Source organism: Balaenoptera borealis (genome assembly GCF_965194805.1).
Source record: "Balaenoptera borealis genome assembly, chromosome: 5".
NCBI classification, from domain to species: domain Eukaryota; kingdom Metazoa; phylum Chordata; class Mammalia; order Artiodactyla; family Balaenopteridae; genus Balaenoptera; species Balaenoptera borealis.
The window spans coordinates 128,969,166-128,993,386 of NC_138862.1; the positions used below are offsets into that span (position 1 = coordinate 128,969,166).

Below are 24,221 nucleotides of genomic sequence, written 5' to 3' on the forward strand. Positions count from 1 at the left end.
GTTGTAAACAGATGTGCTGTCATCCAGGCTTTGTTTCCATTTCTAGAGCTCAGGCAGAATAGATATAGTGTAATTCTTAAGGGTCCTAGGATTTTTGGAATAATAAATGAGCACTGGCTTCAGTTTAAAGTCACTAGCTACCTTAGACCCTATAAAGAAGGCATGCTTGTTTTTTGAAGCTTTGAAGCCAGACACTGACTTCTCCTCTCTACCTATGAAAGTCCTAGACGGCATCTTCTTCCAAAATAGTGCTGTTTTGTCTACATTGAAAATCTTTTGTTTAGGGCTTCCCTGGTGGCACAGTGGTTGAGAGTCTGCCTGCCAATGCAGGGGACACGGGTTCGAGCCCTGGTCTGGGAAGATCCCACATGCCGCGGAGCAACTAAGCCCGTGAGCCACAATTACTGAGCCTGCGCGTCTGGAGCCTGTGCTCCGCAACAAGAGAGGCCGCGATAGTGAGAGGCCCGCGCACCGCGATGAAGAGTGGCCCCCGCTCGCCGCAACTAGAGAAAGCCCTCGCACAGAAATGAAGACCCAACACAGCCATAAATAAAAAAAAAAAAAAAAAAAAAAATCTTTTGTTTAGTGTAGGCACCTTAATTACTTATTTTAGCTAGATCTTCCGCATAATTTGCTTCAGTTTCTACATCACCATTTGCTGCTTTATGTTGCACTTTTATGTTATGGAGACAGCTTCTTTCCTTAAGCCTCATGAACTAGCCTCTGCTAGTTTCATACTTTTTTTCTGCAGCTTCCTCACTTGTCTTAGCCTTTGTAGGGTCTTGCTCTGGATTAGACTTGGACTTAAGGGAATGTTGTAACTGATTTGATCTTCTATCTAGATTCCTAAGACTTTCTCATATCAGCAATAGGCTGTTTTGCTTTCTTATCATTCACATGTTCACTGGAGTAGCATTCTCAATTTTCTTTAAGAACTTTTTCTTTTCAGTTACAAGTTGGCGAACTGCTTAGTGCAAGAGGCCTTGCTTTTTATCTGTCTCAGCTTTTGACATGCCTTCTTCGCTAAGCTTAATCATGTCTAGTTTTTGATTGAAAGTGAGAGACATACAATTCTTCCTTTGACTTGAACACGTAGCAGCCATTGTGGGTTTATTAATAGGCCTAATTTCAATATTGTTATGTATCCAGGAATAGGGAGGGCCACGGAGAGGGAGAGAGACAGAGGAGTGGCCGATCAGTGGAGCAGTCATAACACACACAACATTTATCAATTATGTTTGCTGGCTTATGTGGGTGTCATTCTTGGCACCCTAAAACAATTATGATAGTAACATTGCTGATCACAGATTACCATAGGACACATAATAATAATTATGAAAAGTTTGAAATATTGGGAGAATTACCAAAATGTGACAAAGAGACATGAAATGAGCAAGTGCTATTGGAAGAATGACAGTGATAGACTAGCAGGGTTGCCACAAAACCTTAAATTTGTAAAAAATGCAATATCTTTGAAGCTCATAAAGCAAAGTGCAATAAGATGAGGTATACCTGTAATAACTTGTAAAATTTTGCTCCCATCCCCATCCCTCACTTATATTATTGTTATAAATTACATCTTTTGATTCAAAGAAATGGAAAGATGTCCATACTCTTGGATTGGAAGAATTAACATTGTTAAAATGCCCATACATTTTGGACAAAGAAATCTACAGATTTAATGCAGTTTGTATCAAAATATCCATGACATTTTTCATAGAACTAGAACAAATAGTTCTAAAATTTATATGGAACTGCAAAAGACCCAGAATTGCCAAAGCAATCCTGAGGAAAAAGAACAAAGCATAACCTTTCCAGACTTCAGACTATACTACAAAGCTACGATATCTTACATTAACGTATAATGGAAAATAATCTGAAAAAATGGTATAACTGAATCACTTTGCTGTACACCTGAAACAAACACAATATTGTAAATCAACTATACTTCAATTAAAAACTAAACTATATCTTTATACATTGTGTATTCATTAACATAGTTAAATAAATACTATTTTATTATTTTTCTTTTAAATCATAAAGGAAACAAATACAGGAATTACAAACCAAAAATAAAATAATACTGGCTTCTATATTTACCTGTGTAGTTAATTTTTCCAATGTTCTCCTTTTTTTCTGTGGCTTCAAGTTATTGTTTATTCTTTATTTCTGCATGAAGGAGTTCCTTTAGCGTTTCTCGTAGGGCAGGGCAGGTCTAGCAACAAACTTCCTCAGTTTTTATTTTTCTAGGAATGTTTTAATTTCTTTGCCATTTTTGAGTGATAGTCTGCTAGGTATAGAATTCTTGTTTGACAGTTTTCTTTCAGCATTTTAGATATGTCATCCTACTGTCTTCTGGCTTCCGTGATATTTAATGAGAAATTGGCTGTTAGTCTTACTGTGGATTCTGTGGATTACTTGTATATGACGAGGTGGATTGTTTTTGTTTTTGTTCTTCCTTCAAGATTGTTTCATGTCTGGCTTTTACAGTTTGACTATACAGTTGACTTTTGAATCACACAAGTTTGAACTGTACCTGTCCACTCTTACACAGGTGTTTTTCAAAAAAAACTAAAATACTACACAGTCTGTGGTTAGTTGAGCAGTGATGTGGAACCACGAATACGGAGGGCTGACTATAAAGTTATATGCGGATTTTTGACTGTGCAGGGAGTCATTGCCCCTAACCCTGGTGTTGTTCAAGGGTAAACTGTAGTTTGTATCTGTGTGACTCTTTAAAATTTTATTTTTAATTTTTGTACAATTTTTAAAGATAACCTTCCATTTACAGTATTACAAAATGTTAGCTATATTCCTCATGTTGTATGATACATCCTTGAGCCTATCTTACACCCAACAGTTTGTACCTCCCACTCCCCCACCTCTATATTACTGACCCAAACCCCACCCCCATCCTCCCCACCCCTGCCCACTAGTAACCACTAGCTTGTTCTCTATATCTCTGTGTGTGACTCACTTTTGAGTTTCTCCTACTTGGAGTTAATTTACCTTCTTGATTGTGTAGATTTCTGTATTTAATGTTAAATTGCTAAGTTTTTTGCTGTTGTGTCTTCAGATACTCTTTCTACCCCTTTCTGTTGATATACTTTTGGAAGTCTGTCTTCTCTGGAAGTCTGACTTCAATATCTGGGCTTACATGGAGATGATTTGTTTGGAATTCTTTTTTTGTTGTTGTTAATGGGTCATATTTTCACATTTGTTTGTATGCCTTTTGATTTTTTTTGTTTTTTAAAAACTGGACATTTTGAATATTAGTTTTGTAACACTAGATTCTCCTCTCCTCCCCATGCTTTACTGTTGTTGTCTTTTCAAGGGCTTCAGTCATTTCTTTATTTACTTTTTTCTAAACTGTTTTTGCAAGGACTGTATTCCTTGTCATGTGTGGTTACTGAAATTTTGTTGTCTGGGTGTTTAGCAGTGATCGTCCAGATTTCCTTAGTTAATGGGAATTGGAAAAATGTAATTTCTTGTTTTTTGCAGATTGTCTGTTAGTTGAGGTACTTCTTCAGAGGTTAGGCAGGCTACCTACAGCTTTGCCTTAGTATTCACCTTGTGCTTGCACAGAGAGCAAAGATCAGCTAGAGTTGCAAGCCTGTGCTCCTCAGGTCTTCTCTAAGAATTCATCCAGCCCTGGGCATTCAAGTAGCAGTCTACATTTCCTGGTATGTGCGATATCCCTTTAAAGTACTTATTCCTCAAATATCTTACTCCTCTGCCTTTTTATTTTGAGGCTTTTTAGATTGTCTGATATTTATGTAATCCACTGTCTTGCCCCTGGCAGCTACTTTTGTTGTATGTCTTTAAATCCTTTTGAAAGATGATACTCTTTCAAAAAAAAGGGAAGCCCTTCAAAACACTCTGCCAGTTTTTGAGAATGGGTCCATGGTGTTCTCTTTGGCATCAGCAAGCCGTACTAGTAACTCTGTCTGCTGTCGCTGTGGGCACCATAGAATTGGGGGAGGGGAGATGGCATACAGGTAAGCAAAAATACTACTGTGCTCTCTTATCAAATAAAATAGACTGTTAGGCACTTCTCTCTTTGTCATAAGTTTTTATTAGATTACAGATGTCCATAAAAGATGTCTTGTCATTTTTTTTTTTTTTTTTTTTTTGCCAAGCTAAGAGTTGCTTCATTGGAGGGCCTAATTCTTGAGGTTTCTTACTCCTCCATTTTCCATGACATCATTTCTTTTTTTCATTTTTGAAAGATTGATAATTCAATGTTCATGTTTTTTTCCTCTCCACTCTTCAGTTTTATTCCATTGTCTTTCACCTTACATAGTTTCTACCAAAAAGTCTGATAAAATTTTTTGTTTTTCTGTGTGTGAGGAATTATGTTTTTTTAGCTTCCTTTTGAATTTTCTTTCATTTTTAGCAATATTATATTTTAGAGTATTCTTCTTGGGAATTCTCTGATCTTCCATCTGTGTTTTAATGTCTTAAATTATTTTTGGAAAGTTCTCCTCCGTTATCTCTTCAAATATTTATTTTGCTTTGATCTTTCTCTCTCCTTCTGGAATTCTAGTTATACCTATGTTATTCTCTTAGGTATTGTGTCATGGCCTGTCTTGGATGCTCTCTTTTGTCCCACTTCCTCTGCTACTTTTTTTTTTTAAATAAACTTTATTTTTTAGAGAAGTTTTACGTTCACAGTAGAATTGAACAGAAGGTAGAGAGAGTCCCCCTATAACCCCTGTTCCCACATACATATAGCCTCTCCCACTATTAACATCTCATATTACAGTGGTATGTCTGTTCCAATCAATGAACCTATGTTGACATGTCATTATCACCCAGTGTCTGTAATTTACATTAGGGTTCACTCTTTGTGTTATACATTCTATGGGTTTTGATAAATGTACAGTTAGATGTACCCACCATTCTTGTATCATACAAAATATCTTCTCTGCCCTAAAAATCTTCTGTGCCCACTTAGTCATCTCTCCTACCCCATAACTTCTGGCAATCACTGATATTTTTACTGTCTCCGTATTTTGCCTTTTCCAGAATGCCATATTGTTCAAATCATATGGTATGTAGTGGTTTCAGATTGGCTTCTTTCAGTTAGTAATATGCATTTGAGCTTTCTCTGTGTCTTTTCCTGGCTTCATAGCTCATTGCTTTTAAGTGTTAAATAGTATTCCATTGTCTGCGTGTACCACAGTTTATTTATCCATTCACCTATTAAAGGACACCTTTCTTTCCTGTTTTGGCAATTTTGAATAAAACCGCTGTAAACATCTTTGTGCAGGCTTTTATGTAGACATAAATTTTCAATTCATATGGGTAAATACCAAGGAGTGTGCTTGTTGGTAGTACTGGTTGATTGTAGTCTGTATATTCTGACATATTCATTTTATTCTAAAGTAATTTTCAAAAGACCTAAATAGACATTTTTCTGAAGAAGGTATATAAATAACCAAAAGCTACATGAAAAGGTATTCAACATCACTAGTCTTCAGGGAAATGAAAATCAGAGCCATGATGTATCACTTCACACCTCTGTTAGGATGGCTTTTATCAAAAAAATAAGAGATATATTCTGGTTGAGGATGTGGACAAAACGGAACCCCTTCACTGTTTGTGCAAATGTAAACTGGGAAAGCCTCTGGAAAACAGTATGGAGGTTCCTCAGATAATTAAAAACTACCATATTACACAGCAATCCCACTTCTGGGTATATATCAAAAGAAATGAAATCATTATCCCAAAGAGATAGATGTACTCCCATGCTCATAGCACCATTATTCACCATAACCAAAATATGGAAACAACCTTATGTGACCATGGACATATGAATAAAGAAAACCTGGTGTGTGTATGTGTGTGGAATCACTTATATGTGGAATCTTGAAGCGGGGGTGGGGAATTCGTAGAAAAGTGGTTGCCAGGGGCCAAGTGATAGGGGAAATAGGGAGAGGTTGGTGAAACGGTACAAACTTTGTTATAAATGAATATGGTCTGAGGATCTAATGTATAATATAGTGACTATAGTTGATAACACTGTTTTGTATAATTGAAATTTGCTAAGAGAGTAGAACTTATTGAATGTTGGGACCAAAAAAAAAGGAAAAGTAAATATGTGAGGTGGTGGATTTGTTAATTAACTCAATGGGGGAAGCCCTTCACAATGTATCCATATATCAAATCATCCTGCTGTAAGTATCTAACAGTTTTATTTGTCAGCTGTACCTCAGTAAAGCTGGAAAAAATAATTTCTTTCTTTTTTTTTTTTTAATTAACAGGATTACCTTTGAGGTTATTTTGGAAGTTTTGAATTGTACAGCACTTGATTCTTTGCTCCATTGTGGAAAGATCTTTACAGCAATGATTACTTCAGAGTTACCAGTGTTACAGTAAGTATTATAGCTTTCTTTTATTTTTTTAAAATGCATGTAACACTTTTTTGTATCAAAATGCTCTCATTAGTAAGACACATCAAATATGTTCTCTGATAGTTGGGCAATATGTTTGAAGTAAAAGAACTATTAGAGGGTGTAATTACTATATCCATCTATAGCCCTTGCATCATAATGTCAGCATGTTCTGTGTTACTGAACAAAAAACATGTTACACTGTCTTATATTAGGAGTCAGCAAACTATGAACATGGGCCAGTCTGGCATGCTGACTATTTTTGTAAATAAAGTGTTATTGGAATAGAGTCACACTGATTCCTTTGCAGAATGTTTATGACTATAAGTTGTAATAGAGAGTGAATTAACCTGCAGAGCATAAATATTTTGTTTGGCTATTTACAGAGAAAGTTTGTAGACCTCTATCCTGTATCACACTGTGTGTCTAACCCTCTCACCCCCATGCCAGAGCTTCTTTTCCCTGAGATTGAGATTGTGATTGGTGAGTCCTTCTTGGCATTTCTGGCGGCATCTCATTATTAGATTTTGTTAGGGTTGTAGGACAGATCTAGAATTTGATCTTATTATGAATTCTCTGGGAGATGTGATCAGGGTAATGGCAGATACTTTTCTTTTTATAGGTGTCATTAAGCTACAAATTAGGAATCTGCATACTGTGATCCTATATGATAACAGTGCTTTAGATATAATGAAAGTGACCAACAGTTTATGTAATTATTTATATGTTTTTATAGTCCCAGATCATTTATATGTGTCTTCTCCAAGAGACTGTAGTCACCTTCCAGTTGGTCTCCTGGCCTACTGTTTTTCCTCTGGAGCTCTAAGACAAAAAGCTATCCAAATTAGTTTACGTGCTGAAAACCCATCAGTACCTACCCTCCTTTGTTTGTCCAAATATAGGAGATACAAGCCCTTTTTATTTACTTAACTACAAGCTTCTTTATTAGCCTTAACTTGAACATAATACCAAGTTTGGAGGTCTCCATATAGTATTTGTACTTTTGTTTTTCTTAATTCTGCCTGCAATGCCTATGTGTATCTTTCCTTACCTCGCCATCTTGGTAGTCCTGTGGGTCTTGGCTAAAGTATGCCTCCAGCAAAGCTCCTCTGACTCCTCAAAGTTGGGTAGGTTCCCTCCTGTGCTCCTGTCATACTCTACCCTTTTTTTTATAGCGTCATACTTAACATAATGTTTTATAACGCTTTCTTATTGTTTTTGCCTGAACTTTGTGCCTTTGTGCTTTATTTTTGTATGGCCAGCTTCTAGCACACTGCTGGGTATTAGGCAGACCCTTTGTAAAATATCTCTTTGATTAAATATGAAACACAGGTTGTATTTAAATAGATTATATTTAACAAGCGATTGCATGGGCATGATATTATTTAACATGTTTTGTAGAAAACTTTTTTTCATAAAAATGTAAACTTTTAATACGATAATGGATAGTAGTGATCTGTGAGATAGGTAAATGAAATTTGCTTTTAATCTGTTAGCTGGAGATGTACTCTTGGTCAAGTTGAGATCTAAACCATTTATTGAGCACATAAAACAATTTTCTGAGGATATTATCTTCATCAATCCATCTAACTATACCATGTCTACATTGTAGAGGAAAGGAAACATGATATGTCTCTTAGTATTGGTAAACTTCAGTTTCTGTCATTTGTAAAGTGAAGATAATATATTGGAAATTAATTTCTAAAGTCTCTTCAAAAACAGACAAATCTTCTGATCCCATGATTGTTAATGTTCAATTCAGTAGCGATTTTTCTAATGGAGACACTAGAAAGGTCACTCTAGTGAATGATCTTATTATTTCTTGGCTTGCTTAGTCATTATAATGACCAATGAATTACCTTAGTGTGTTTACTGTTGGGTTGGCCAAAAAGTTCGTTCATGCCTTTTTCCATTACATCGTTGGAAAAACCTGAATGAACTTTTTGGCCAGCCCAATATTAAGCATCATCAAATGTTGTCAATTACCACATATTATATATTCCACCAAATGTTTTAGTACAAGGAACTGTGTTAAGCTCTGGGGAGAAAGAGCAAGTGGAAAAGACTCAGTCCTTGTTGCCATGAAGCTTATATAGATAGATATTAACCAAATAGGCACAAATATATAGATTTAAACTGCCATTGGTACTATGAAAGTAAGCTAGAGGATTTTATTAGAATTTTAACACATGCCTTGATTTAGTCTACTTTTCTAAGGAAGAGACATGATTCTTAAACCTGAAGTGGAGGGAATTTGGGGGAAGAAGAAGGGGTCAGGGTATTAATTCCAGACTGAAGGAATGGCATGTGCAAAGACCCTGAGGTAGGAGGAATCATGGTATGTTTGAGAGACTGAAATAAAGCTGTTATTTTTCTTTTTTCAGGATTGAGGATGGAGAGTGGTGTGAAATAAGGATTGCAAGTAGGGTAGGGCTGTATCATACAGGGACCTGCTAGGTCTTACATTAAGAATTTTGAGGTTTTTATCCCCTAGAAGCAGAAGGAAACCACTGTAGGGTTTTAAGCATGGGATAGACATAATAAGATATATACTTTGAAAATCACTCTTAGTACAGTATAGTGATTAGATTGGAAGTGGCAACAGAAGAAGCAAGGAGTCCTATTAGGAGAAAGGTGTTGCAGTGTCCAGGCCAGGGATGATAACAACTTGAACTAAAATGATTACAGAGGAAATGGAGAGAGGAAGACAGAATTTAGAGAGTTTTAGGGAGCAAAAAAAATCATTTATAAGGTTTGATCTGATTCTTCCATTCTCTTCATTTATGTCCGATAGTCTTATAAATGTGCTTTTTGTAGAGCAGTTGGTTGATGTTTGAATTTGCATACTCCTTGATCCAGCATTCTGTGTCTATTCTAGAGAGATATTTGTTGATGTGTAATAAGAATTAATGTGCAAGGACAGTTGTTACAGCTCTGTTTGTAATAGCTTAAAAGTAGAGACAATCTAAGTGCTCATAGATAGGGAACGTATTATGGAGTACCATTCAGGAATCCTATGTATTTGTATGGAAAATTCCTATTAATTTAAATTTTAAAAATTAAAATATATTGTTTTGTATTTATGTATATATGTACCAGAACATAAATATTTATGACAGAGTATTGATGAAACTGTTAATAATCTTGTTCTGCAGATTGAGGTTCAGAGTTAGGGCATGGTGAAGTGAAACTCTTCCTTGTATTCTTATATCTTCTCTTGCTTGAAATTAAAAAACAAAAATTTATGTATCATATTCTAATAAACAAATAAATGTACATATATATACTAATTGGAGTATGTTAGTTATCTGTTGGTAATAGCTGTCACCTTCTAAGCTGGCTGAAGTTTGCGGAATTAGAAAACGATTGTACTTTTTTCTTTTGTCAGTAAACTATATTGCTCAAGGTTAAATTAATTTCACTGATGGGTCACATATTATATGATGGAACCAACCTGCTTTTGTAGTTGCCAGGAGAGTTCTATAAGCATCAAAAGCACTAGTGTATTCTGTCCACGTAAGAGAAATACAAAACGTATTATTTGCATTCTAGTATCCTGCTGTGGAGATAGAGAATTCACGTTTACCTTGAGATCTAAGTGGACCCTGCCACTTGCTAGTTGTGTAAATATGGACAAGATGATCAGGTTTCCAGATCTTTTGTTTCCTCATCTGTAAAATTGGGACAACAGTATGTTTTCTTACAAGGGTTTGTGCATATTTATTCTAGATAATGTATATAAACCGGCACACAGTATATGCTAAACAGTCTATTTGGACTGTAGTGAGGAGAAAAAGCAGAATGATTTATTGTTCTTTAGTAGAAATGAATAAGATCAACTAGATCAGTGATTGAAAAACTTACTGATAGTGGCTCAGAAGCCTGTTTTTATAAATATTATTGGACCACAGCAACATCCATTCATTTACGTATTATCTATGGCTGCATTCATGCTATGGTCCCAGAGTTGAGTAGTAGATACAGAGACCTTAAGACCCCTAAGCCTAAAATATTTATTATATACCTTTAAGAAAATGTTTGCTGACCCTTGGACTAGATCAATATTACTTATAGTTTTAAATACCAGATTACCTTTGAAGATTTGCAAGCAGAGAAGGAACATGATATGAGAATATTAGTGACAGTAGTGTGTAGAGTGGCTTGGACAAGGGGAATAGTAGAAGCAGGGAGATAAGTTGCAATTAATTCAAGAAGTTGTGATTATGGTAATAATCATGAAAAGAATGAGAGACAGAGTTAGTACACAGAGGACAACTCAGGAGGACTTTAACTGATGGCACAAAAGGAAGACTGATATGATTATAGGAATTTGAGTAAGACAATAACAAATTTATATAACAAAGCACACTTGGGCATTAACTTACTAAATCAGTTAACCAATGGTATTGCCATGAGCAGAAAGCTAGAAATAGTCAGAATTGGACTTAATTTTATATGTGTTATTTGGTGAATTTGAGGTGGCATGCAAAGAAGCATGTTACACATGCAGTTGAAAATCTTGAATTACAGATAGTCAGGTCTGTGATAATATACTGAAGTCATTTGCATAAAAGTTACACATCAAATGGATGAGCTCTCCAAGAGAGGGTAGTTTAAAGGGAGAAGAGCAAACAGTAATGAAATGAGCTTTGAGGAATCAACACAAGGAGAGAACGGAACTAAACCTTCAGTGGCGCAGTTTCAGTAAGTTGTGAGTTGAGCTTACCCTTCCTTCCATTTGCTTTGTACCCTTCCTGCTATTTGCAGTTTTATGCAGATCCTTTATACAGTTAGTAATGTAGAATTCAGTGAGGATGTTTTTGTTAATACTATCTGTACCTTTTTAGTGCCATGCTGGGGCCAGCCTGTACTGGCCTGGAGAGCTGAATATTAAATTTCCAGGAATTTTGTGACCTCGTTCAATATAACATAGCCATTATAAAAAGTTAAATTATGCAAACTTAAAATTAATTAAATCATGTTAAAAACAAAAGTAATAAATACTCAAAACTCATCATTTCCTAATTATTTTACATCCTACTATTTTCTGTGCTCTTGAGGTTTTTATTTACACCTATTATTTTATGTATGGTGGAAATACTTTTCAGTAGTGTACTGCTACTGTTAATTACTTCTCAACTCTATATTTGGTGATGTCACTTTGGTAGTTTGAATTTGGCTGCGGTGGGAGCATTCACATTATAAAAATCAGCAAACACTACAAATCAGGGCTCAGTTTATTGTTTTGTTGTTTGTGGACTCAAAGTGATGGAGAAATTGTTAATAACAGATTAAACTTAAAGGTGTATCAAGTCTATAGTCATTACATTATGATACCACACAAAATTGAGGATGTATCCTTCTAGTGTTCGAGAGCTATTATGTATTCCGTTCAGTAAAAAAGTTGCTCCCAACGTTGACCAATGAGTGAAGTTCCCACAAATGTCTTTGTCATTTCATTTGCATTCTATTCATTAAAGTGAACAAAGATATCAACTGTCTTTCATGTCAAAACACTATTTGTTCATCAGTTGCAACCATAGGTGAGCTAGGGATACAAGAGTTTGGCAAAATTATCAAAATCATTTTATATGAATCAATTAGCTGGATAGAATTTACAATAAAGAATATTGTGCATTTTATTATTGTTTGTAAGTTGAGTGCTCTGCATCCTTTATATTGTTAACATTTCTAATAATTTATGCATGTATTTTTTGAAGAGCCAGTTGTTAAACATTTACCAGCACACTTTTATTATTTTATAAAATGTATAAAATTTCTCCCAAGCCTTTATCTTTTTTATATTGAAGAATTAGTCTTTTGCAATTGTTATTTTGCATTTATATGTTGTATAGCAGCTGCCATTTCCACAGTCATTTCCTTGTCTGTATTTCTCTATTTGGGGAATCATTTTATTCAGTGTTATGTGATATTAGCAGGGAGGGTAACATTTTCAATTTGCTAAAGATTTTTTCTGAAAGTGGAAGTATAAACCACTTCTAATCAGCCATATATGTACATATAGCAGGAGGTAAGGAAACCAGTGGAACAGAGCTGCATTGTATTATAAATAGGTATGTATTATTAATTTGTTCACTAAAATAATATATCATATTTTCTAGGGATTCAACTAATGAAACTACTGCCCATTCTGATGCTGGCAGTGAACTTGAAGAAACAGAGGTCAAAGGGAAAAGAAAAAGGGGTCGACCTGGCCGGCCTCCAGTATGTATATACTTGTCTTCTTTGTTCCTTTAACGGTTACCAAGTAAAGGGGCTTGATATGAGCTATTTGTTAATTCTAGTATTGTTAACACTTTTTCAGATCTGACACATCAGAAATTCTTGGAAACTTTGCTTCATAAATTGGCTTAGTAGTGCTTAGAAAAAGGAAATTAATTATAGTATCTTTTTTGCTTTCCATGCTTCTCTTGTAAATAAATGGTGGTCCATGTGAAGGCATTGAGAAGATGATCAACATGGAATGAGGTGTAGTTAGTTATGATTTCTTTGCCTTTTATTTTTAGATGCAACTCTGATTTCCTGTGAGCTCCTAAGTATGCATTTTGGTAGTATTTGGGTCCAGTCTCAGAATATATTCTCATTTATACATGATTGAGAAGTTTAGAAAAGCTCTAGGTATCCTTACTTTGAGGTATATCTTTATGTAATCTGAGTACACAAGTTGTCATTTAATTGAAGGTGGTATAAACTGTCAGACAGTAGTATCAATGTGTCATTGGGTTACGGCTTGTACGATTTTACACTCACCTTTATGATGGGATTTGCTATTCATAGTTTTAAAATTTTATTTTATAAAATTTCTTATTATGGAAAATTTTAGCCTCCTTCTCTAGGAGGCATAATAGTATAATAAACCCTCCATATAACTATTACCTAGCAGTTACCAAGTCATGGCCAGTCTTTCTTTCCCATGTTATTTTGAAGGTCATTCTAGACTTAATTCCATCTTTAAATATTTCAGAATGTATCTCTAAAAGATAAGGGCTTGCTTTCTCTCTCTCTTTTTTAAACATCACTCCAATATCATTATCATAATGCAAGATAACAGTATTTTAGTAACATCACTGATTAACACATTTAAAGTTTATAATCATTTCATAAATATTATCTTTTAAAAAATAGTTTGTTGTTTGAATCATGATCTACTTATTGCAATTGATGGTTATGTTTAACCAGTTATTATATATGTATGTCCTTTGTAGTGACTTAAAAATTTTTTTAATGTTATTGCTGTTCTATCAGTATTTATCTGTTTGCCACAGTTTTTAATTAGCTTCGGTGAAACTCCATAACTTTTACTTTTCCAGGACAATCTAACAACAACAACAAAAACGGATAGAAGGATGACTTCTACAGTTTTCTCTGCACTTGCTTTTATCCTCCACCTTTATTTAAAGGGAGAAAAATAGTGGAGGAAAAGATATATATTATAGTCACTCTTTATAATCCTTCTTAATTTTTAGAAGTATTTGGTGGTACAGTGTTCCTTAAAAAAACGTTTTGGGAAAAGTGAAGAAGTCTTGTACTTAGAAGCTGGAGACTATTTTAGTTCCCCTTACTAGTATATGATTTTTCTAAGACTATAGGTGAGTTGCATTGCTTTCTCTAGGATTCATAGGTTATAGGTACCAAATTTGAAATAAGACTCAAGTTTCTTGAAGGTTGTAGAATAAACTGCCTACATGATTGCTTACTTGAATTTGTTCCCCTCCAATTAAAATTCTTTACTTGAAGATTCAGATTAAGTGCTGTCTTCTTGAAGAAAACCTTTTATTTTTTTTCCCTCAAAGAGAATTTATCACCCCTTCAGCAGGCTATTGTATTGTTTTTTATAACCTATTTAATTTTGACTTGTCTACAGCTGTATCCCTGTAATATTTTGCTTTCCTGATGAAAAGGAGTCTGTGTATCCAAATGCTTAGCTCTTTTGTGGTTAGAAATTAGATTTTATTTTTAGTGAAATTGCTACTACATAATCTAGCAGGTAAATAGTACATGTTCATCCCATGTTTATAGAATTGAAAAAAAATCAGCCAGCATAGGATAGTAGCAGTCTAGAGACTTGTGTTAGACTTTAGTCCGTATTTTCACACTCCTTAGTTCACATGGCTAGCTATACTTCCACCTGACTCAGACCCATTTCTTGATCTTGGAAACAACAGAACTTCCTGAGTTTCTGCTCTGGGGTTTGTACTGAACTGAAGCTTTTTATGTCATTTAATCTTCACACCAGTACTAGGAAATAGGTCTTATATGCAGTTTACAAAGTAGAAAACAAAAATAGAAAGTGGTATTTTGCATAGGGTCACAACATTGCATAAGTAGCAAAGCTAGGATTTAAATTCATAACCTACCTCCCAAATTTTCCCTCAAGAATGCCAAAACGCCAAGCTGTTAATTAAAATTGAGAGGTATAATTGTCAGAATGATCATATATGAGTTATTCTGCAGTACCTGTTCTGAAGATTGCTTGGACATTTTCTATCGACTGGCTCCATTTTGAACAATTCTGAGTTTTGACTGATACACTCTTTGTTTAGCTATTTTAATACTGTTCATACTTGTTAAGAGGACTTCATGGATCTCTGGTTTTATTAATTTACTCAGTCAAATGAAAACAAATAATATAAGGACCTCTGTTTTGGACAGTATTATTTTCTTTATTTCTAAATTCTTAGGAGACATCTCATCTTTGGTATTTCTTTTCAGTATACTGTTAGTTCAGAGACGTTTGTTTCTTATTAAACCACTCGTATTTTGCAGATGTCCTAATTCATATTTGTTATTATTGTGGCTCTCTATCCAAATGATTATTGATCTCTAAACAAACACTATATAGTATCATGTTTATTCTACCCCTGTGATTGTATTAGCAAATAATGGACGTCATTTTCTCTGTCTTCACAGTACTCCCTTGGTGATGTCCAATCTCATGACTTTAAATACCATCTTTAAGCTTATGTCACCCAGATTTTGTCTCCAGCTTGGACTTTATCCCTGGACTCCAGATGCATATTCAGTGCCCATTGAGAATCTTCATTTAGATATTTAATGGGCCCAGGATGTTTGAAAAACCAAACTTTCAAGCTTCCTATCCCCTGCTCACCCCTTTTCCATAATGGCAGCTTCGTGCTTCTGGCTGCTCAGCTATAAATCTTGTAGTCATCTTTGAGTCTTTCTTTCTCAGCCTATACCTAGACTATCAACACATCCTGTCTAATTGATTTGCAAATTGCATCAGTCATTTTTTACTACAACACTGGATTCAGCCACCATCATGTGCCTTTGCTGAAACTTATGAGGTGTGCTCCTTGTCTCAGCGCCCTGTGTCATCTTCTCACTGGGGCCTCCCTATGGATGGTATCTAGAATTGCGTATCTTCCCTCCTACCCAAAGGGACTTACTGTCCCTTTCTTCCATGTGTGTGTGTGTGTGTGTGTGTGTGTGTGTGTGTGTGTGTGTGTGTTTTCCCCTTTCTCTGTAGTACTTACTGCCATCTAACGTAGTATACCCTTTACTTATTTGGTTTTTGTCTGTCTCCCCCTACTAGAAGGTAAGCTGCATGAAGGCAGGGATTTTTATCTGGTTTGTTTACTGCTGTATAGTAGTGTTCGACTTTCAGTAAGCGTTTATTGAATGAATGAATGGTGTTTAATTATGTTAAATCATCACTCTTTTTTCCGTCAAGTGTTTAAAATTCTTTTTATTTTGAAATAATTTCAGACACAGAAGAATTCCAAGAATTCTGCAAAGAATTCCTATGCAGATTCTTCATGCAGATTGTCCAAATGTTAGCATGTTACTACATTTGCTTTATCATATTGTTTTCTATATATACACAGACACATAAATATAAATATATATTTATATATAAAAATTTATATTTGACACCAATTATTATTTTTGAAAGTTGCAGACATGAAGCCACTTTACTTTTAATGCTTTAGTATGCATTTTCATAAAATCAAAGATATTCTACACAACAACAGTACATGTTTGAAAATCAGGAAAATAATATTGATATAATACTGACCTTATGTACATACACTTCATTCAGATTTTGCCTGATGTCCTAATAATGCCCTAAGCAAAAGAAAAAATATTTTTTTTCCTTCGTTTAGGATCCAGTCCAGGATTTCATGTTGCATTTAGTTGCCATGCAAATCAGCACATCTGTAAGCTAACCTATCTTTAGTCTCTGGTTTAATGTTTTATTAAGGGTTTTGTTCTCTTTATTCTATTTAAGTGAGAACCAGCACTTATATTCTCAACATTATTTAACTTTCATATTTACGTAGGCTGAGTAGGAAAGGTAAATAAAAAGAGATACATTTTTACTTTTATGTATATATATTCATACACATAGAAGATGGAGCATAGCATACACAACAAAATATTAACAATGAGTATCAGAAGGAGAGGTTAACAGGTGAATTTATTTATAAAAATTGGATATTCTAAATTACTTGGTACTTTTGTTTATAATCTTATGAATTTCATGATATCATTTATATATTTTACATAATTTTAATGGCTACATAGTATTGTGTGTAATTATTTATATAGTCCCCATTGTTGAACATTTATGTTAAAAATTCTTCAGATTTAAACCATGCTGACATAAACTTATATCTCAAAAATAAATTTTGCTCTAGAGCCATAGATACTTTTTATCCTAAGTTCTTAAAAGTAGAATTGATTACTCAAAAGATATGCCATATGTTTTGAGAGTTTTTTTTTTTTAAAGCTTTTTACTTTTTTTTTTAATTTTTTTTTCTTAATTTTTATTTATTTATGGCTGTGCTGGGTCTTCGTTTCTGTGCGAGGGCTTTCTCTAGTTGTGGCAAACGGGGGCCACTCTTCATCGCGGTGCACGGGCCTCTCACTATCGCGGCCTCTCTTCTTGCGGAGCACAGGCTCCAGACACGCAGGCTCAGTAATTGTGGCTCACGGGCCCAGTTGCTCCGCGGCATGTGGGATCTTCCCAGACCAGGGCTCGAACCCATGTCCCCTGCATTGGCAGGCAGATTCTCAACCACTGCGCCACCAGGGAAGCCCTGAAAGTTTTTGATGTGTATTATTGGGTTGCCTTTCACGCAGCAAAATATATGGTGTTACCTGTCTTATAGTAAGTTGAGTTGAGTATACTGATTGTTAAATCTTTTCTAATTTTTAAGTACTGTAACATTTCATCAGTATGTTCTGAAATATTGGTCATTTGTGTTTCCGAATTGTCTGTTGGTCATTTTCCGTACCACTTTTTCTATTTATTTTTCTAAGAAATAGAAATCTCTTTTTAAAATAATTTTTGTGGCTTAAGCCTACATACTTTTATGATCCCTTTTGGAAATGTATTTATCAGTTGGACTTGTATCTCCTCTTCTCTGTCAAATCAGCTTTGTTGTTTTATTTTGAAAATTTTTCATTTAATTAGAGTTTAGTTCTGACTTCCTTAATTTTGCTAAAAGATACCATAATTTTTCCAGGAATCTAGAATTAAAATGTGAGTCACCATTTAATTTCCTCATCCCAAGTCCCTTCCCCTCTCTCCTATATGTAATGAGATTCCGAATCTCATGAATTTTTATTTCAGTGTCTTGTACATCTGTCCTTTCTTTTACATTTCCCAAGCTCCTTTCTTTAGGCCTCACTTTATAGGAGTCTGTATTATTATGTTCCGGCTTTTTAGTCTTTTCCTTTTTCCATCCTATCCTTTTTAATACTGCCAGGTTGACCCTTTTTTTTAACTTGTTCCAATAGCAAGAAGCACCTTTTTTTGGGGCATGTTCTTCTGTTATTTTATTGTGTTTCCCAACTCATAACCTTTTATTCAGTCAGATACATCTCTTTTGTCCTTCTGTATGTGGCTTGTGCTTTTCCACTTCTATACTTTAGCTCATGGTGTTTTTTTCTTTCTGGAATCCTTGTTTCCTAAATTCTATTTATGCTCATCTTACTAATTTTACTAATCTTACTTAATTCACTAAGTCCCAACTTGCAGTTCATCTCTTTTGTGGAACTTTCCATGGTTACCAGTCATGGGAAGGGAAGTTATTTTTCTTTTCATAGAACCCTTCCAACACTTATCTTAAACCAAATTTCCATGAAAAGTCTTTTTTTAATGTAATTTAGTTCACTGTAGTTATCTGTGTTTCTGTTTTGATTGTATGTTTCTAAAGATTTTACATTAAACTAGTCCAAATATGTTGATGTACATTATTTGTGAAAGGATAGAGGTTACTTTACATTCATAGCTTATGAATAAATTCAGGTAAGGCACAAAGGATTAAAAAAAAGGTGGTATATCTCTGTCTCTTAAAGTTTGTAGAAAACTTATTGCACATTTAGACTGCAGCTTATCTTATATAGAGCTTTTGGGATAGAGTAATTTTGGATAATCTTCCTGTAGAGCTATGCCAATTTTTACTTTAAAAAGTTTACCAGAAGTATAGATACACATTTTTTTTTAAACATCTTTATTGAAGTATAATTGCTTTACGATACACATTTAAATTAAGTAGTATATAGTTGTAGTAAAGCATTTGTCCTAAAGATTGTTCTAAACTCTGACTTTAAATTGCATCATTTTCACAAAGTGAAGGTTGTATAGCTTTTTGAAACTCTGAGCGTATTTTCCATAAAATTCATAACTTGATACGTTGAGGCAGGGTTTGTTTCAGGTAGTTTTTTTTTTTTTTTCCCTGCAGATACTCGTTTGTGTCTTTTTTTCTTTTCCCCCACTATGTCCCTTGAATTAGCTGCAGCAATGAATACCTGAACCCTAGTTTCTTTATTATAACCCTATGGACCATAGATACCTCACTTACACTGTGGTTTATGGGATTTGAAGCATGAGTGTTCGTCCTCCACCACCAATTGACAAAATTGTATTAGGATGTTGAAAAATAACATCTATCTTAAACACTATGAGTTCTTTGAAAGGTATGTGTGGTACTATATAGAAGGATCAACTTTTTAATATTTTTGGTACATAGTAACTGCATGATGAATGTAGAAATAAAAGAAAAGTTGTGTTGAATGAGTGAAAAAATTATTTCCTAATATCTTATATTCTGTAGACTGAATCAATTTGATTTTGCTTGCTAATGATTAGATTAAGGTTATGCATATTTGACAATAATACCACATTGTCACTTGGGCTGTTGAGCATGAATTCTTAAAGGTGGAATAAATGAGACTCCATGAGATAAGACATTAGAAGCTAGACATGCACACTAGGTTGAGGCACATATTAGGGAAGAGATCCACTTTCTATTAGTGGAAGAAAGATTTCCTAGGCAGGTAGTAGTTGGGGTAGATGGAGTAAGCTGATCATGTTCTACCAGGGAGACTATATCTCTAGGATGAGTGAGCATGTAAAGATCTGTGCTGAGCTACATCTGGGCTAGAGCTAGCATCTGTGTGGTCTGGCAACCTGTTGTGGGGGTCCCACCTAATGGCCTGGGATTCAAGGATAGGACTTCTGTCCCTGAGACAAACTGATAATGGACAGAACTCTAGCTCCAGAGGAACTGGGTTACTGGCTAGGTTACTAAGGCATTAGTAACCTACCAATTAAGGCAAAGGCTCAGTTTTTCTTTTTTTTTTTTGCTTTTTTGCTATTAATTTATTTAAATTGAAGCATAGTTGATCTACACTATTGTGTTAGTTTGAGGTGTACAGCAAAGTGATTCAGATTCTGTATTTCAGATTATTTTCCATTATAGGTTATTATAAGATATTAAATATAGTTCCTTGTGCTGTGCAGTAAATCCTTGTTGTTTATCTGTTTTAGTAGTTTGTATCTGTTAATTCCATACTCCTAATTTATCCCTTCCCCCCTCCCTTTCCCCTTTGGTAACCATGTTTGTTTTCTATGTCTGTGAGTCTGTTTCTGTTTTGTATATTGATGCATTTGTATTATTTTTTAGATTCCACATAGAAGTGATATCATATAATATTTGTCTGACTTATTTCACTAAATTTAATATTCTCTGGGTCCATCCATGTTGCTGCAAATGACAATATTGCATTCTTTGGATGGCTGAGTAATATTCCATTGTATATGTATACTACATCTTCTTAAGCCAGTCTGACTCTTGATGGATACTTGAGTTGTTTCCATGTCTTGGCTATTGTAAATAGTGCTGCTGTGAACATTGGGGTGCACGTATCTTTTCAAATTGGAGTTTTCATTTTTTCCTGATATATAGCCAGGAGTGGGATTGCTGTATCATATGGTAGCTGTATTTTTAGTTTTCTTAAGGAACCTCCATACAGTTTTCCATGGTGGCTGTACCGATTTACATTCCCTTCAACAGTGTAGGAGCGTTCTCTTTTCTCTGGACCCTCTCCAGCATTTATTATTTCTAGACTTTTTGATGATAGCCATTCTGACCGGTGTGAGGTGTTGTGTTGCATTTCTTTACACTAAGAATGAAATGTCAGAAAGAGAAAGTAAAAAAACAATCCCATTTAAAATTGCATCAAAAAATACCTAGGAATAAACTTAACCAAGGAGTTGAAAGACCTATATGCTGAAAACGATAAGACATTGATGAAGGAAATTGAAGATGATTCAAATAAATTGAAAGATATCCATGCTTTTAGATTGGAAGAATTAATACTGTTAAAATGTCCATACTACCCAAAGCAATCTACAGATTTAATGTAATCCATATCAAAATGCCCATAACATTTTCATAGAACTAGAACAAATAGTCCTGAAATGTATATGGAACCACAAAAGGCCCAGAATCGCCGAAGCAGTCCTGAGGAAAAAGAACAAAGCTGGAGGCATAACCCTTCCAGACTTCAGACTATACTACAAAGCTACAGTAACCAAAACAGTGGGTATTGGCACAAAAACAGGCATTATAGATCAATGGAACAGAATAGAGAGCCCAAAAATAAATCCACATGCTTATGGTCAAGGAATCTATGACAAAGGAGGCAAGAATGTACAACGGAAAAAAGATAAACTCCACCTCTTCAACAAATGGTGTTGGGAAAGCTGGACAGCTATGTAAATCAATGAAATTAGAACATTCTCTTACACTGTGTGCAAGAATAAACTAAAAACTGTTTTAAAGACCTAAATATAAGACGTGACACCATAAATCTCCTAGAAGAGAACATAGACAAGACATTCTCTGACATAAATTGTTACAGTGTTTTCTTAGATCACTCTCCCAAGGCAAAAGAAATAAAAGGAAAGATAAACAAATGGGGCCTAATCAAACTTTAAAGCTTTTGCACAGCGAAGGAAACCATCAACAAAATGAAAAGACAACCTAGGAACAGGAGAAAATATTTGCAAATGATGTGACCAACAAGGGGTTAATACCCAAAATATACAAACAGCTCATACAACTCAACATTGTAAAAACAAACAGCTCAATCAAAAAAATGGACAGAAGACTTGAATAGATATTTTTCCAAAGAAGACATACAGATGGCCAACAGGCACATGAAAAGATGCTCAACATCGCTAATTGTTAGAGAAATGCAAATCAAAACCACAAATGAGTTATTACTTCACACCGGTCACTAAGACTCAGTTCTTAAGATGGCACAAACTCAAAACTGGACCAACAAGCAAGTTTGACACAGAACATCACCCACTTCTTTCATTTGAGAGCACCATGGTTCCTTTGTCCAGGAAGGAGACTACATCAACACGTGTCCTGACCTTTGTAGCACAAAAAGTGTAGCGAAGGGAGCCTGGAAAGTCACAACTAAAGGGTAATGTATATATTTTTACCCTTTGAAATAACTGTCACAGTTCTTAGTTTTCAAATCCCCCTTAGAGCACTGCCCCCAATCTCTATACAAATGTGTTATTTTATTGAATGGAATAAGTATACCTGTGTTCTGAGAGAAGAATTATTCTCAGGACTGCAAAATTGTGCCCCTTGGGTATAAGCTAAAGATTGCATGTATCCTGTTATGCTGTGATCTTTCCTCTTCCTTACTCTTTTTATTGGGCACAGTTTTTCTGAACATCAGCTTTTTGGTTTATCTTTCAGCATCTTTACTGTATATTACTGTATGGGTCTGTAATAGGAAAAATCATTCTTGGATAATGGGATAAAATACAGATAGACCCTAGATAAGATCAAGTGGATTTTTTTATCTTCTTATTCACCCTTTATAACCAGTGCTAATAGGCTCCCAGGTTTAAAAATTATGGTTTATTTTCTCTTTACTCATGGAGTTTAGTTCCTGCTATATATGTACTAAATATGTGTAATGATGTATGTGTCTATGACACATGCAAACATTCCTACATGTGCACAAGCTTATTTGTTGCAGCATTATTTGTAATAGTAAATGATCCAAAACAAAATGAATGTTCATCAATAGGTTATTGGCTAAATAAGTTAATGTATATCTATGTAATGGAACACTGCAGCTTTCGGAAGAGTCAAGACATTCTCTAGGTCTTTGCTATAGATTAAGTATAAAATATGTTGATAGTGAAAATAGAATGGTGCAGAACTGTGCATACATAACATAAAATATACTAGATACATGGAAATATATATGCATTTTTTTTCAAAAAATTTTTTTTATTAGGTGAAATACACTTGTGATTTACCAAGTTACGTTTTTAAGTGTACAGTTCAATGGCGTTAAATATATTCATATGCAGTCATCACCACCACGCATCTCCATAACTTTCTTCATCTTTTAAAACTGAAACTGTACACGCATTAAACAGTAACTACTCATTCTCCACTCCCCACAGCCCCTGGCAATCACCGTTCTAGTTTCTGTCTCTTGTGATTTTGACTAAGTACTTCATGTAAGTGGAATCATACAGTATTTGTCTTTTTTGTGACTAGCTTATTTCACGTAGCATAATGTTCTCGAGATCCATTCACATTGCGGCATTTGTCAGAATTTCCTTCCTTTTTAAGGCTAAATGATATTCCATTGTATCTATATTCCACATTTACTTATCCATTCATCCACCGATGGACACTTGGGTTGCTACCAAGTTTTAGCTATTGTTAACAGTGTTGCTGTGAATAAGGGTGTACAAATATCTTTGAGATCCTGCTTTCAATTCTTTTGGGTACATATCTAGATGTGTTATTGGTGGTCATATGATTAATTCCATTTTTAATTTTTGAGGAACTGCCATACTGTTTTATACAACAGCTGTACCATTTTACATTCCTATCAACAGTGCATAAGAGTTCCAGTTTCTCCACAACCTTGCCTAGACTTTCCTCTTTCTTTTTGATAGTAGTCATCCTAATAGGTGTGAGATGGCATCTTGTAGTTTTGATTTGCATTTCTCCTAATTATTAGTGATGTTTAGCATCTTTTCACATGCTTATTGGCCATTTGCATATCTTCTTTGGAGAAATGTCTATTCAAGTCCTTTGCCCATTTTTTAAAAAAAGTTTATTTATTTTTGACTGCATTGGTCTTCGTTGCTGTGTGCGGGCTTTCTCTAGTTGCGGTGAGTGGAGGCTACTCTCTCTTGTGGTGTGTGGGCTTCTCACTGCGGTGGTTTCTCTTGTTGCAGAGCATGGGCTCTAGGCACACGGGCTTCAGTAGTTGCAGCGCGTGAGCTTTAGGGTGCATGAGATTCAGTAGTTGTGGCGCATGGTCTCAGTAGTTGTGGCGCACAGGCTTAGTTGCCCCGCGGCATGGGGGATCTTCCTGGGCCAGGGATCGAACCTGTGTCCCCTGTGTTGGCAGGCAGATTCTTAACCACTGCACCACCAGGGAAGTCCTCTTTGCCCATTTTTGAATTGGGTTGTTTTGTTGTTGTGTTTTAGTTCTCTG

At 35.0% G+C, this 24,221-nt stretch overlaps 1 protein-coding gene across 3 annotated transcripts in view; it reads left to right on the plus strand.

Moving 5' to 3' along the window:
• Positions 1 to 24,221, plus strand: part of STAG1 (STAG1 cohesin complex component) — a gene marked incomplete at its 3' end in the record, with an annotated part of 436,193 nt that overhangs the window by 117,117 nt on the left and 294,855 nt on the right. For 2 of the 3 annotated variants that reach the window (XM_082393421.1, XM_082393419.1), the window contains exons 2-3: positions 6,267 to 6,377; positions 12,518 to 12,620. In XM_082393421.1, the coding sequence (XP_082249547.1) occupies positions 6,349 to 6,377; positions 12,518 to 12,620 (132 nt within the window). In that variant the 5' untranslated portion in view covers positions 6,267 to 6,348. Of the gene's footprint in view, positions 1 to 3,501; positions 3,684 to 6,266; positions 6,378 to 12,517; positions 12,621 to 24,221 lie in introns of all 3 variants that reach the window. The other variant, XM_082393420.1, reaches the window with a different exon arrangement.